The sequence below is a fragment of the Schistocerca americana genome, chromosome 4 (genome assembly GCF_021461395.2).
Source record: "Schistocerca americana isolate TAMUIC-IGC-003095 chromosome 4, iqSchAmer2.1, whole genome shotgun sequence".
NCBI lineage: Eukaryota > Metazoa > Arthropoda > Insecta > Orthoptera > Acrididae > Schistocerca > Schistocerca americana.
In genome coordinates, this window is record NC_060122.1 from 483,471,759 (window position 1) to 483,487,475 (window position 15,717).

Below are 15,717 nucleotides of genomic sequence, written 5' to 3' on the forward strand. Positions count from 1 at the left end.
GCCTCGCAAGTGGTTTTCGAAGGCGTTGCGGTCTGCACAAAACCGAGTTGTAGGTGCAGCTGGTAGTCTGAAAATGTGTGCCGACACATGTGTGTGTGGGAACAAAGACAACAATTTCCGTTGGCAAACCCAGTGACTCAGGAAATGCCATCTTTCAACTCTGTCAAGTAGCAGTGGGTGTGGCAAGGGATGCCCGTTCTGGCAGCATGGAAAGGAATAAATTTCTGTTGTAAGCCTTGTGATCATGAAGTTTTACGGGATTTTTACGAACTCGGGCACAGTTATTTCATGCGTAGGGTAGCAGACGGGTACTGTGGTGTCCATCCTTCTCCCTTGTATGAAGTTTTTCACGACTCTCACAAAGTGGGTACCCTCATTAAGATATTATTGACGTTGGTCCACTCCATGCTGGCCACCACGATTAGGTGATTCGTTGCTCTTTGACTTCTTCGTTTCGGAACCCTTCATGAGCATCACGTCAAACGACCCTACCGCCTTGACGTAAAACAAAACAAAAACACCCACCACGGAAGTTATGCACTGATTGAGACCCCGGACTTGCATTTGGTTGGGAAGATCTTGAAATCCACGTCCGACAACGCTGATTTAGGTTTTTTTTTTCCTAAATCGACTGATGCGAATGCCGGGATGATTCTCCTAAAAAGAACACGACCGATTTCTGTATTCATACCAGTCTTATCCCGGGTTTTTCTCCGTGTTTAATGAATTGGTTGTCGACGCAAAGCTAAACCCAAATCTCTTTACTCCCTTTCCTTTTCACCAGCAGCTTCGTTGCTGCAGTACCAAACATCTTGAATGTTATAAAATACTTGGGGTACGTATTGACCAGCAGTTTTTGGCCTCAGCACCTGTCGGTTGTTTCTAATTCGAGTATCTCCTGTAAAATAAGAACGAAACAAATTGTATGTTTTATTCCATGGGGTGTTCTGTTCACCTGTGCTATCTGTATTAATGCGAAATTTACAGACACCTGAACTCTGCAAGCCACCTTCTTGCGTATGGCGAAGGGAACTTTATTCCACTGCCACTTACCCCATTTTCTGTTCCAGTCGCTAATGGTTCAGGGGAAGAAAAATTGTTAGTAAGCCAGTGTGTGATCTTGAAGCTCTATAACTTTATCTTCACGGTCTTTTCGCGAAATACACGTATACGAGAAAGCAGTGTGTTGACTCCTCTAGCAAAATGCCTCTCTCTTAGCGTCTGCGACTGGACTTCCTAGAAATTTCTGTGACTCTTTAACGCGTACTAAATGGACCTGTAATGAAACGCGCTGCTTTTCTCCTCTGATGAGCAACATTCAAGTATTGATCGAACGAAGTTTTTACAAGGTGCATCTTTTGTATGCGAACAACACTTCCTGAGGATTCTTCCGACGAATCTGTCTGGTTATGCCTTAACTGTTACTAGTTTTATGTAGTCTTTCCACTTTAAATCGCTCAACATGCATACTCCTGGACAGTTTACCCTTATAACTACTTCCTGTGATTATTCCCGAATTGTCTAATCATACAATAATGACTTTCCTTGCCTACTTGTGGGCTGTACCTAACATTCATGTTGAGGGTCAACTGCCAATCCTCACACAAAGCGTCAATCCTTTACATTTGCTATAATTTTTCTAGCGTTGCGAGTTTTCTGTACACATCACCATCTACGAAAGGTTCATGGAACTTCCGACGCTATGCAGTAAGTCATTTATAATCATAGTTACTGACAAACCTGCCACTGCCCCGTTTTTCATTTTGACAATTTTCTATTAGAAACGGAAGCAGAAGATGGACAGTGAGTGTAGTGTAATATCGAAAAAAATTCCTTTCCATACATTCGTGGAAACACTTTTGAAATTAAGAAACAGCCGTACAAAGAACAATGCATAATGTACATACGTATAAGTACAGATGCACTACGTGTCTAAAATGCGATTTAGTAAACATGTCTACTGAAACGCCTCTTTATAGACGACTCTTCTTCTATAGACGGCTATTGTTTTCGCCTACAGCCGCTTGCGCTTCCTAGTTGGAAACTGTCAAAAGCGCTACCAGGTGTCAGCGATTTCCTTAAGTTGACTAGGCAGTAGGAGTGCCTTACAAGCAGAGATCGACTTTTTGAAACTATATATACGGTGATGTACCTTAAGATTCCATGTATCACACACTGCAATCACTCGCCCTGGTGGGCCTAGTTTGTGAGTAATTGAAAAAATATTCGGAATTTTGTGTGATATCAATAGCGTTAAAAAAGTACCTTATGTAGGTTGATAGGATAACAGCCTTTACATGTAGGAGGTTGTGGGTTCGAATCTTGTCAATCGTTTTAATCTTTATCGAAATTACTTTGATTATCATTTATATTAAATTAATTGATTTAAATGTAATTTTTTTAAGTCCGTTCTGTTGCCACATAATTTTTAATCGTAATATCGGCTTCTTCATTTGCTCTCATTTTTTCCTCCTCTCATTCTTTCTCCACCTGAAATATTCGTTCATGTGTTTTTAATTAATTTTACGTATTAATTTCTATTTCATTTATTTTATTTTATCACCCTGTCGTTTTCGTCCACATTATTGCGTTAATTGTAACTATTTCTTGTTTTGTTTGAATTTCGTTTTACTTATAAACCAGTCTTTCATTTAAATTTTCATCTGCGTTATTTTGTCCTTAGTGCAGTTGGGATTTAGGTTATGTTTTGAGTGTTTGTACTAAGATTTCCATGCAAAAGAATTACACACCTGGTAACAAAAATAAATTTTTCACACCATTGCACAAATTTAGACTACTTCGTTTTTTAACTGATAGATCGAAATTTTCAAGCAGTTGAATATTATAATAGGTAAATATAACTAAATTAATATTTACAAAAATTCCGTCTGGAAAAAGAATAACACAAAGAAAAAAATGAAAGAAATGAAAAAAAGTTCATACAGTGATAAAAAAATAATGTGGCACAGGAGTAAAATTAAATAAATTACGTTTGAACCAATTAATTGAATAAAAATAATGACCGAATTAATTTCGGTAAAGATTTAAAAAAAATCCTTTTACATCTGACGAGATTCTAAACCCACAACCTCCCGCATATGAAACTGAGATTCTGTCCATTGTACCGCGTAAGCAGATTATATGATACAGCTTGTTTAATATTATTGAGTATCATACAAAATTACGAATTTTTGGCGTCAGTTACTCGCAAGCGTGGGCCCACCAGGGTGAATGGCTGCAGTATGTGATACCTGGGATCTTAACCTACATCACCGTATAGGTAAGGTCGTTCGCACCACTGTGGAGTTTTCCTTGTGAGTAGTAGAGAATAAATGAATTAAAACTTCATGCATGATGCGATATTGTTTCACGCATCTCAGTGTTTGTCACGTCATATCTATTTGTGTGTCGTAAAATGATGTATTTGCGTAGGTACATTCAGCGGAATTTGTGGATACTGTCTGTGAAATATGCTGCGAGTAGAGTTAGTAGAAAAGATTTAGTGAAGTTAAACGTCATGCTTGGCGCGATACTTTTTCACACATCTCCGTGTTTATGACGTCACATCTCTTGAACTATGACGAGTAAGTGGTTATTACTCCAACAGCGATTTTTGCTTGACAGTAAGCAATGTGTGTACTAAGTTTGGTTGAAATCAGTCCAGTGATTTAGAAGAAGATGTGTAACATACATAAATACACACCTCATATATCCATTTTATACGGTGTGTGGATACAAAAAAGTTATGTTCCATTAACACTCTCTTAGGGTTCTGCCAAGGTGACTTATACGTCTGAAGGTTTCTCTCCGCTGAGAATGCACGCTGTGTTCTATTTGGTGGAAACCCTTGAATCCCGTCACACTGTTGGTTTGATATTCCGTGCTCTCGTATTTTGTTCATTAGGTGGGTGTGCGGAATTTTATCGAACGCCTTCTAAAAGTCTAGGAAGAGGGTATCAACCTGTGCATCGGTGTCTGCCGTGTTCTGCGTCTCGTGGACGAACAGACCGAGATTATTTTGAATTCTCCTATTTCGTCTTTGGTTTTGCCCAGGTGCTTTAATGTCTCCATATTCATAATCACTTATTTGTAATGGGACAGTGAAGTCAGTGCACCTGCATATCACTAATTACTTTGAGACTGATCTAGCGATTCGACGCAACAATTTAGAGAAAATATTGTTCCCGGTCGGTGTGGCCGAGCGGTTCTAGGCGCTAGTTAGGTTTAAGTAGTTCTAAGTCCTAGGGGAATGATGACCTCTGGTGCTAAGTCCCATACTGCTCAGAGCCATTTGAACCATTTTGAAAATATTGTTGATAATAAGAACATATACGAGGACATCCGCTGATGCACCCGATCAAAAAGTTTTGTTTATGCTTTCTTCATCTGTAAATGATAAATGAAACGGAAAATGTCGTGAGAGAAGTCATAGAAAAGAAACCCTACTACTCCTAGGCGGGGCTCCCAATAAATGGGATTTAAAGTTCTAATCTATTTACCGAAAAAGTGATAATTATTGGATAGTTAATAAAAATAGGAAAGAACTGAATAGCAACTGGTATTGACGCACTTTTTCTTTGCCGTTATCGGAGGGATGTAGAGAGGCGTGGACGAACCGGGCTCCATCCCAGACGGCAATGTTGTGGGGGGCTGAGGTAGCTGGCTGCACCTCCCGCATGTAGTGCTGCCAACAAGAGAAACGGGACCTGCATTTAGTACTTCGTGCCGGCCGCCTACCCAGCTCAAGCAGACATACAGAGGCAAGATACACTGCAAACGGCTCGTGTACGCATGCATGGTCTCAGGGCGGTATAAACTATTAAAATTTTTTCGAGCTTCCAACCTTGTCAAGTGGTTACATACCCTCTAGTTTTCGGACAAGAGTCTTCGAGCCACTACTTGGCAAAAGCCGAGAAACATTCGTCTGAAACTCGCGGATATTTAACCACTTGTCGCATCTGGAATCTCAAGAAAATTTGATTTGTAAATGACTCATTTAATAGATTCAAACATTGTTCTCCTTGGCGCCCCAGTAGATGACACCTGTGAGGGACCAACAGCAGTATCGTTATTGGCTGACATATAGAATAATCAATACGGAGCATGCAAACTCAAAACAGTTGACCATCGCTGCAGTATTTACAACTGTGCAGTCACATTGCTTCATTTACAGGTGGGGAACATGCTGTCTGAAACTCGTGCAAGTCTGCTAGCATTCCTGTCAGCTGGCCGTCGCTATGTTAGCAGACTCGAGGTCGTTGGAAATTTATCCGAACTATAAGTAGAATATCCCGATTTTTGATGCAACTTGTAGAGCAGTAACAGGTGTCGAGAAGCAGAGAACTGTGCTGTTCTCCACATGCTATTGCAAATTAAGATATGCAGCTGACGACCTGTGAGTGTCTATCAGTTAACCAGCAATTGCCCAAATTTGCTGAACCTGCAACCCGATTTCCAAATGAGAGACTGTGTTGTCACAAACAATTTCTGGTACGGCAACAATTTGTAGAATACGAAAATGTTCGTTGTTAAAATTTCATAGTTACGGTACTTCTCTAAATGACCGTCTTCCAGGAACTTAAGTGTGAAGTGCAGAGTAATCATGTAAAGCTACATGTAGACAACGTCCAGTTCTAAACATTATTTGAGTAAAGTGATATCAACATCCATTACTTCATCAAAAACTGATGAGATCGCCGTCGTCATTTCCAGACTCACACAGAGTACGGAAAAAATAGCAGATCTTGCTGGCAATCTTCTGGACAGTGTCGCAGTGGAGATGGTTTACCGTTGTCTTGCTCCAAAGAGCCACGAACCGTGAAGTGTGTGTGTATATTATAATGGTGACTGTGATGAGGTCTTTGGCAGTTTAGCGCCTTGTTGTTACGTGTGGAGCAGAAAAAAGAGAGGCTACTCCTCTCGAACAGCACTCTCCTACATCTACATCTACATAGATGCTCAGCAAGCCACCGTACGGTGCGTGGCGGAGGGTACCCTGTACCACTACGTGTCATTTCCTTTTCTGTTCCACTCGCAAATAGAGCGAGAGCAAAACGCTGTCTGTATGCCTCCGTATAAGCCCTGATTTCTCGTATTTTTGTGGTTCTTTCTCGAAATGTACATTGGCGGCTGTAGAATCCTCCTGCAGTCAGCTTCAAATGCCGGTTCTCTATATTTTCTCCCTAGCGTTTCTCGAAAAGAAGGTCGCCTTCCGTCCAGGGATTCCTATATGAGTTTCCGAAGCACTCCGTAAAACTTACGTGCTGTTCTAACCTACCAACAACAAATCTAGCACCCCGTCTCTGAATTTCTTCGATGTCTTCCATCAGTCCGACCTGGTACAGATCCCAGACACTCGAGCAGTACTCAAGAATAGATCGCACCAACGTCCTACATGCGGTCTCGTTTACATGTGAACCTTTCTTTCCTAATATTCTCCCAATAGACCGAAGTCGACCATTCGCCTTCCCTAGCACAGTTCTCACATTCTCTTTACACCTAATATTGCTTTATAACGTTACGCCCAGATATTTTAACGACTTCACTGTGTCAAGCAAGACATTAGTAATACTTTATCCGAACATTACAGGTTTCATCTTCCTATTCATCCGCAATAACTTAAATTTTTCCACGTTTAGGACTAACTGTCATTCGTCACACGAACTGGAAATGATGTTTAAGATGTATCCTCCAACAGTCACTCAACTTCGACACCTTACCGTGCACCACAGCATCATCAGCGGACAACCGCAGATTGCTGCCCACCCTGTCTGCCAAATCATTTCTGTATACAGAGAACAACAGCGGTCCTATCACACTTCTCTGGGACTCTCCTGACGATACCTTGTCTACGGTGAACACTCGCCGTCGAGGGAAACTATTATTTGAGAAGTCTTCGAGCCGCTCTCATATCTGTGAACGTATTTCATATGCTCGTACCTTCGTTAACAGCCTGCAATGAGGCACCGTGTCAAACGCTTTCTGGAAATCTAGAAATGTGGAGTCTGCTTGCTGCCATTCACCCATAGTCCTCAGTACATCATGTGACAAACGGGCAAATTGTGTTTCGCACGAGGGGTGCTTCCTAAAACCATGCTGATTCGTGGACTTAAGCTTCTCAGTCTCAGGAAAGTTTATTATATTCGAACTGAGGATATGTTCAAGGATTCTGCAGCAAACAGAAGTTAGGGCTATTGGTGTGTAATTTTGCGGGTCCGTCTGTTTCCTGTTTTCGGCTATGAAATCCATGCATTCCGGATGGCACTAGGTACAAGCACTGCAGTAAATGTACCCTGCAGATAAAATGATCCAATTAATAAGGAGAAACTGTTCCTTCTCCAATAGTTGAGGACGCAGGTATCATTCTGATGGGTACCAGGGCATGTGAAAATTCAGGGAGTGATCTAGTAGACGTAGCAGCCAAGGAGGCTGAAGGGAATACATAGTGATATTATGTACCGTTCCTCTGTAGACTGCCATCTCGCTGTTGGCTAAATAATCCATGCAGCTGTGGGAGGAAGAGTGGGAAAGCACGGGTCAATAAGCTGCATTTGGTGAAACCAACTATTCGGCTGTGTCATGCACACTCCATTAGGATGACGTCACCCTGGCCCGCCTCTGAAGACGGCACTCTACATGGCTTCCTACACCGGCGAGAAAATCTCCCAGTCTGTGCTGCCTGTGGCTCAGTGCAGTGTATCACCCTTAAGTCTGCTGTTTAAATCAGGTTAACTGCTCTCGGCAGCCTTTAATACCAAATCTTCCAACACTGTCAACCAATTGTTCTGGGTCGACAGCCTCACTAGAAAAGTTTCACACTGTGAGACAAGGAGAATTATTGTAAACACAAGTATCTGGCCATCTGACAGTCGCGAGCACCCAGCGTCCGTTCATAAGGCTCGTCGAATTGTAGGGCAACCAATGCAGAAATACTGAAACCTGTGTATAAAAGTAGTCTGTCATCGCAAAAAGATTCCGGTGGATATTGAAAATAAAATCAGGGTACGTGGGATCTAAAACACTTACAGGTGAAGAGACCAACTATTACAAATGAAACGGGATTTACTCACATCCTTTAATAAACGTTTCCGTCTTTTTACACTTTGACAAGTAAGGATTGTTTAGTGTATCTACACTCCTGGAAATTGAAATAAGAACACCGTGAATTCATTGTCCCAGGAAGGGGAAACTTTATTAACACATTCCTGGGGTCAGATACATCACATGATCACACTGACAGAACCACAGGCACATAGACACAGGCAACAGAGCATGCACAATGTCGGCACTAGTACAGTGTATATCCACCTTTCGCAGCAATGCAGGCTGCTATTCTCCCATGGAGACGATCGTAGAGATGCTGGATGTAGTCCTGTGGAACGGCTTGCCATGCCATTTCCACCTGGCGCCTCAGTTGGACCAGCGTTCGTGCTGGACGTGCAGACCGCGTGAGACGACGCTTCATCCAGTCCCAAACATGCTCAATGGGGGACAGATCCAGAGATCTTGCTGGCCAGGGTAGTTGACTTACACCTTCTACAGCACGTTGGGTGGCACGGGATACATGCGGACGTGCATTGTCCTGTTGGAACAGCAAGTTCCCTTGCCGGTCTAGGAATGGTAGAACGATGGGTTCGATGACGGTTTGGATGTACCGCGCACTATTCAGTGTCCCCTCGACGATCACCAGTGGTATACGGCCAGTGTAGGAGATCGCTCCCCACACCATGATGCCGGGTGTTGGCCCTGTGTGCCTCGGTCGTATGCAGTCCTGATTGTGGCGCTCACCTGCACGGCACCAAACACGCATACGACCATCATTGGCACCAAGGCAGAAGCGACTCTCATCGCTGAAGACGACACGTCTCCATTCGTCCCTCCATTCACGCCTGTCGCGACACCACTGGAGGCGGGCTGCACGATGTTGGGGCGTGAGCGGAAGACGGCCTAACGGTGTGCGGGACCGTAGCCCAGCTTCATGGAGACGGTTGCGAATGGTCCTCGCCGATACCCCAGGAGCAACAGTGTCCCTAATTTGCTGGGAAGTGGCGGTGCGGTCCCCTACGGCACTGCGTAGGATCCTACGGTCTTGGCGTGCATCCGTGCGTCGCTGCGGTCCGGTCCCAGGTCGACGGGCACGTGCGCCTTCCGCCGACCACTGGCGACAACATCGATGTACTGTGGAGACCTCACGCCCCACGTGTTGAGCAATTCGGCGGTACGTCCACCCGGCCTCCCGCATGCCCACTATACGCCCTCGCTCAAAGTCCGTCAACTGCACATACGGTTCACGTCCACGCTGTCGCGGCATGCTACCAGTGTTAAAGACTGCGATGGAGCTCCGTATGCCACGGCAAACTGGCTGACACTGACGGCGGCGGTGCACAAATGCTGCGCAGCTAGCGCCATTCGACGGCCAACACCGCGGTTCCTGGTGTGTCCGCTGTGCCGTGCGTGTGATCATTGCTTGTACAGCCCTCTCGCAGTGTCCGGAGCAAGTATGGTGGGTCTGCGACGAATTCTCATTGGTCACTCAGTTTCCTGCTACCCCACTGACTCTCTTGCTGTTCCCAGATGAATTTCAATTTCCCGGTTGGTTATAACTGTGCCCTGGGAGCCACAGCTGTTAGTCAACCAGGGGCGAGTCTAGAAGCTGGTCAGGGGGGGGGGGGGGGGGTAGGCTTATGGCGTGGGGGGAAGGGGGGGATGGAATATCGCTTAACAAAAGGAGAGTTGGGGTCCTCCACTGACAAAATGGTAAAATTTGGTGTTGCTTAAGGTAGTTTTTGGTACCTGGTTTGGAGTTTAGGGTAAAAACGTGTCTACAGAATGTGCGTGCCCGGGAAAATAATACGATTTGACCCAAATGACAGGCGATTTCGATGTTTTTATCTGGGGTCAGCAATTTAAGTGGTGGTAGGCATACCCGCCATATTTCGGTTTCTTGATTATCGTAAGTGGTGCTCGTACATTAATATACATCCATTCTATATTTATAAATAATAAGACGTCCATTTTAAATTAAATGATGTTTATTGGTTTAGATAGTAGGCTATTTGTGGCTCTTATTCTTTTGTTAAAATGTGTATGAAATACATTGCAACCTATATTGCTACATGATTATAAAAAAGTGAGTGAATCTGTTGAAGTAATATATTCGCTGATTTCTGGTCATTTCATCCAGTGTAATACGATACTCCATTTGGGAGGGGGGGGGGGGCTATAGCCCCCATAGACCCCCTCCCACTTGCCACCGCCCCTGCAGTCGACATGAAGGTAAGACTTGGCAGTTGCCGACATATCTCCATTCTTGCAAAATAGCCTCGGATTTCCCAGAGCGACTGTAGTTCCATAACAACTGCAGGGATCGCAAGGCGTCGTGACAAACATTTCTAAGGACGGTTGTACATGGTTGTGTCCGGTATTTAGCAGCTGCCGCGAGACTTCCATTGTAAAGGGTCTTTCATATATTACACAGTTTTTAAACGGAGTGGTAAAATTTTTGTTTTCAGGTTTACAGCACTGTATTTATTAATTTTCGATTGTCATTCCGATTACGATCAATCATTGTTTGTCTATTTCAGGATTTCAGCGGTTCACAAAGAAGGAGCGTGTTATTACTGTGAAAACCCATTATAGAACCGGGGAGTGCTATGCAGAGACTGTTCGTACACTTCGCTGGCTCTTCGGATGTAGGCTAATAACGCCGCTGCAGCATCAACAGAAGTTGATAAGGAAATTCGAGGAAACAGGGTCCGTTGCAACCATAAGATCTCCCCGAACGAAGCGTATAGTCCATACGGAACGAAACATTGTATTGGTGCAGGATCGCGTGGCTGTGGTTCAAATGGTTCAAATGGGTCTGAGCACTATGGGACTTAACATCTGAGGTCATCAGTCCCCTAGACTTAGAACTACTTAAACATAACCAACCTAAGGAAATCACACACATCCATGCCCGAGGAAGGATTCGAACCTGCGACCGTAGCAGCAGTGTGGTTCCGGACTGAAGCTCCTAGAACAGCTCGGCAACAGCGACCGGCTCGTGGCTGTCAGCCTTCACAAGTCCCTTCAGTGTCGTACTCGACAGCTGGAAATTTTGACAGTCTCTTTGCAAAGAATATTGAAAAAGGATCTTCATATGCACCCTTACAAGAATCAGTTGATGCAACATCTTAAACCCACAGATAATCTGAAACGGAGAAATTTCGCCGAGTGGATTCTCACAAAAAAAGAAGTGGACAACAATTTAAAAAAATCCCGAGAGGCAATAACACTACTGCATACAAAATAACGTTGGTCTCACTTCTTGGCGGCTTTGAATGGTCTCCCAGATCTTGTGACCTTACTCCTTGTGACTTGTTATTACGGTATTATGTGAAGTTCAAGGTCTACAACAACAAACCACGAACAGTTCTCCAACTTAAAGAGGAAATTCATCGTGTCATCTTCCGCAGCTCGTGGTCGTGCGGTAGCGTTCCCGCTTCCCACGCCCGGGTTCCCGGCTTCGATTCCCGGCGGGGTCAGGGATTTTCTCTGCCTCGTGATGACTGGGTGTTGGGTGATGTCCTTAGGTTAGTCAGGTTTAAGTAGTTCTAAGCTCTAGGGGACTGATGACCATAGATGTTAAGTCCCATAGTGCTCAGAGCCATTTGAACCACGTGTCATCAACGACATCAACAGAGATGTCTGTGAAAGTGTCATCGCGAACTCCATAGACCGAGTAATTGCCTGCAGAGACAACGAGGTGGATGTATGCCTGACCCGCACTTAAATGGGAGTTATGTAGATGAAAATTTGAAAAAAGAATATTTGAGTCGACGCTTTCTTGATTTCATTATCGTATTTTTTAAATTGTGTAATATATGAAATACCCTCGGAGTTCCCACACTGCGTTGTTTCACAACGACTCCAAGGGTCGCAAGGTGTTTTGATGAACATTTCTAAGAACGAATTGAATTCACTGTGTCCAATGTTCCAAGGGCTCTCGTCTCCTACCGAGCGACCAGCCACTACCTCCATCGCACTCTTGACATTATTGAATTTGCTAACGATTTCCGAAATGAAATGTTCCAGGTGTCTAGTTCCAACTACGATCCCGCTTTCACAGTCTGTTAATTCCCGTCGTGTGTCCGTAATCATATCGGAAGCCTTTTCACAAAGTTCACCTCATCAAAAATGCCAGTTCTGGCAGTACAGTATTCTTTTATGTCTTGTGTACGCGATATTACCGCCATCTGTGTATGTGTTTATCGCTTCCCATGACTTTTGTCGCCTGATTGTAGTATTGTACACAGAGGGCACTGAATAGATTAAGAACAAGTCGCAAAATGTAAAGTAAGCGTGGTTAATGGGGCAATTTTGAAGCCCGAATACAGAGAAACACAGGCGATTGAACGTCTGCTCCTTTATCCAACATGGAATTGCTTGCACTGCATCTATTTTTATGGTCCGGCAAGGCTATTAAAGGTGCAAATTTTTGGAAGAAGTGAGTTTAGATCTTGCCCGGACAGGGGAAGTAAGTGTCTACGGGGAAGTGAGTGGACAGTAGGATAGGTAAGGGCCCCGCTGGTTGTGCTGTGGCCGCAGCTTTAAGCGAGGAAAGGAAGCGCCGTGGCCAGCGTAGGCGTGCCGGCCGGTCGATAGCCGGCGGTCCCTCCCACCGCGGCCTGAGCGCCGTCTTAATCGTCCGTGCTGGCCCAGCCGCGGCCGACAAACGTTTGCGGTGAGCCCGTCTTACGGGCGAGCGTGGCGCCCGAGCAGTGCCGCGAGCCGGAGGGGTGGGGGGTGGGGGCGTGACCCGGCGCCGCGCCCGCCAATGGGGGCGCGCCCCGCGCTCTGTCCGCCGCCGCTGCCGCTGCCGCACGCAGCGCATCGATCGCGCTGCGTGCGCGCCGTAGTCGGCCATGATCACTCGCTAAGTGGAGACAGGCGGAGGCGCGCCTGTCACGTTAGGCGCGCCAGATTTGCCTCTCGATGCGCCGACCTGTCACGCTGCGGCAAAAAACCGCCCGCCTACGTCGCCGCTCGCCCCCCCCCCCCCCCCCCCCCGGGACGCCTTTGCCTCTCGGTAACAGCTGACGGCGCGGCGTCCTTGTGGCGGCCAAAAGCGTCAGAGTGAGACGCCTCTACATCCGTAGCGGTACGCAGATTCAAAAAGTGTCTTTTTTATTGCTGTCTCTAGTCTGAAAACGTGTCGTATCCCAATAAATAAACTTGACAAGAAGTACACTAATTTGCTGTATCTTAAATGTTTCAAACCTATCCAGCCTTAGAATCTTCCAGGTGCTTGGCCGTCCTTCTCGAAACTTTTCCATTGTTAACGCTTTGTCCAGAGGTCCTGCTGAGTCTAGCCGACTGACAGGTTGGACGTCTTAGAGTGACATACATACTGTGAAAAATGTGTGCGTTGTAGGGGGTTACATGCTGTCGGCAGAAATAATTCTTTTCCGAGAGAAACCTCAGTATCGATTATCGCTCATCAGAGACAAAATCTATCGATTCTGTAAAGCAACTGTCCAATATCACTAAGTTACAAGGCATCTTCCTTTCTGTTACAATTATTCCAATGTTCATAAATTTCAATGGCTTCTCCTTATAGCCATGCACTGTAATTCATTGTCATGGATAAAATTTTGGTTTCGAAATCTTCACTTCGTGATACCGTGATGTAGAGCATTCTCTGCTAGAACTGATTTTTCTATTTTACCTAGACGGCAAGTGGAGCCATCGAAATATATAAACATGGCGATAAAGTCAACAGAAAAATGGTTCAAATGCCTCTGAGCCCTATGGGACTTAACTTCTGAGGTCATCAGTCCCCTAGAAATGGTTCAAATGGCTCTGAGCACTATCGGACTTAACTTCTGAGGTCATCAGTCCCCTAGAACTTAGAACTAATTAAACATAACTAACCTAAGGACATCACACACATCCATGCCCGAGGCTGGATTCGAACCTGCGGCCGTAGCGGTCTCGCGGTTCTAGACTGTAGCGCCCAGAACCGCTCGGCCACTTCGGTCACCTCGGTCAACAGAAAAGAAGAGGCCATTAAACTTAGTCATGTATAGACAGTAGCTCTAGAGAATCGATGGATTTTATCTTTGACTGGTCGTAACCGACATTTAAGTAGTTAACTGGTCTGTATAAATCATGGCTCCACAGCTGCAAGTCTCGCTGGATTGCGCCTATACAATTTCAAAAAGTCCCAACGCCTTTTCAGCTATGGTATTTCATATTTTTTTCCAAAAAAAGAAAATATGACATTTCTTAATGCATTTGGATCCACAGATGAAGTACGGGCGAAAACATGTTTTATCTCTGACGAGGATTATTCTAGCGATCACTTCCGTGGGCCTCTTCTATACTATTTATGTCGCCCTGCAACGTCTAATCATTCAGTTAGCAAGTCTCAGAGGATCCAAGAGAACCTGGGCAGATGTCCAATGCAGCTCTGCCCGAAGCGTTGGGAAATGGAATGCTTTTATGGTGCACGGCCATACAACCTGGAAGACTCGCCAGCAGCTAAGACATCCGGTTGTGAAAGCCTTCGTTGTATATCCAGTTAGTATTTTTTAAAGGTCTATTACGGTTATGCTTTAAAGAGAAGCATATTTCATTAGTATATCCAAAGTACGTCTGTTTATATTATTAGTACGAATATCGATGCGGGAAACTTTTCAAAACACCATCAAACTAATCGATAGAACCAGCTCTTAACGATCTGGCACTGCACCAAAGTGGTTTTGGTCTCCCTGGTGTGGCGCGTCATCGTGTGCCCATGGCAAGTGGTCTGCATAAATCATGCCCCTATGGCTGCATGTCCCACTGGGTTGCACCCCATACAGTTTCAGAAGGGCCCAACACTTTTCATACCCTGGTATTTCATAAATCTTTCCTGCGTTACAGATAAAAAAAAAAGAAAAAAAATCTTAATGCTAACGGAACGACACATAAAGTAGAGGTGAAAACAGGTTCAGAATGGCCTCACCGAGTTCTCTACAGTTTACCAAAATCGCTCTATCTTTTAAAACTGAATGTAGGTACGTTGTGCAAGATAGGTATTATTATTACTGTTGATATAAAGTAGTGCAGCTGGGTTTGTCTTGTGGAAACTGAGGACGGGTTTCGAGCAGGTAACTTAATATGCAGCCGTGTTTATAACGTGTCAAGCGTTGCAACTGTCCCTTTATGCAGATCGTCAAATTCTGTACAAGGAAATGACACAGGTAAGATAGAGAACTCTTTTTCCGTAGTGTTCTACAAAAGTTCACATCCGCCAACACTGCAAACCAACGCCGGTTACACAGTGATAAAACAAACAATAATGTGTATGCTAAGTTGATACTAAATCTGTGGTTTATTTGAATCGCAGACAATAATACATAGCATTTGACAGTGTTGACTAGAATGCTGTCTTCGAAATTCTGAAGGTAGCCGTGGGAAAATACAGAGAGCGAAAGGCTATTTACAACTTGTACGGAAACCAGATGGCACTTACAAGATTCGAGGGGCATAAAAAGGAAGCAGTGACTGAGAAGAGAGAGAAACGTGGTTGTAGCCTATCCCCGATGTTATTCAATCGGTACGATGAGCAAGCAGTAAAGGAAACCAAAGAAAGATTTGGAGAAGAAATTAAAGTTCAGAGAGAAGAAATAAAAACTTAGAGGTTTTCCGATGACTTTTAAGTTCTGTCAGAGGCAGAAAAGTACCCGAAAG

The 15,717-nt window shown here is 44.6% G+C and overlaps 1 protein-coding gene across 1 annotated transcript in view; it reads right to left on the reverse strand.

The window, feature by feature from the left end:
- The window catches only part of LOC124613568 (inhibitory POU protein-like), a 470,716-nt gene that overhangs the window by 188,876 nt on the left and 266,123 nt on the right, over positions 1 to 15,717 (reverse strand). Inside the window, exon 2 of the mRNA XM_047142283.1 lies at positions 4,571 to 4,684. Coding sequence (XP_046998239.1) covers positions 4,571 to 4,684 — 114 coding nt within the window. The remainder of the gene's footprint in view (positions 1 to 4,570; positions 4,685 to 15,717) is intronic.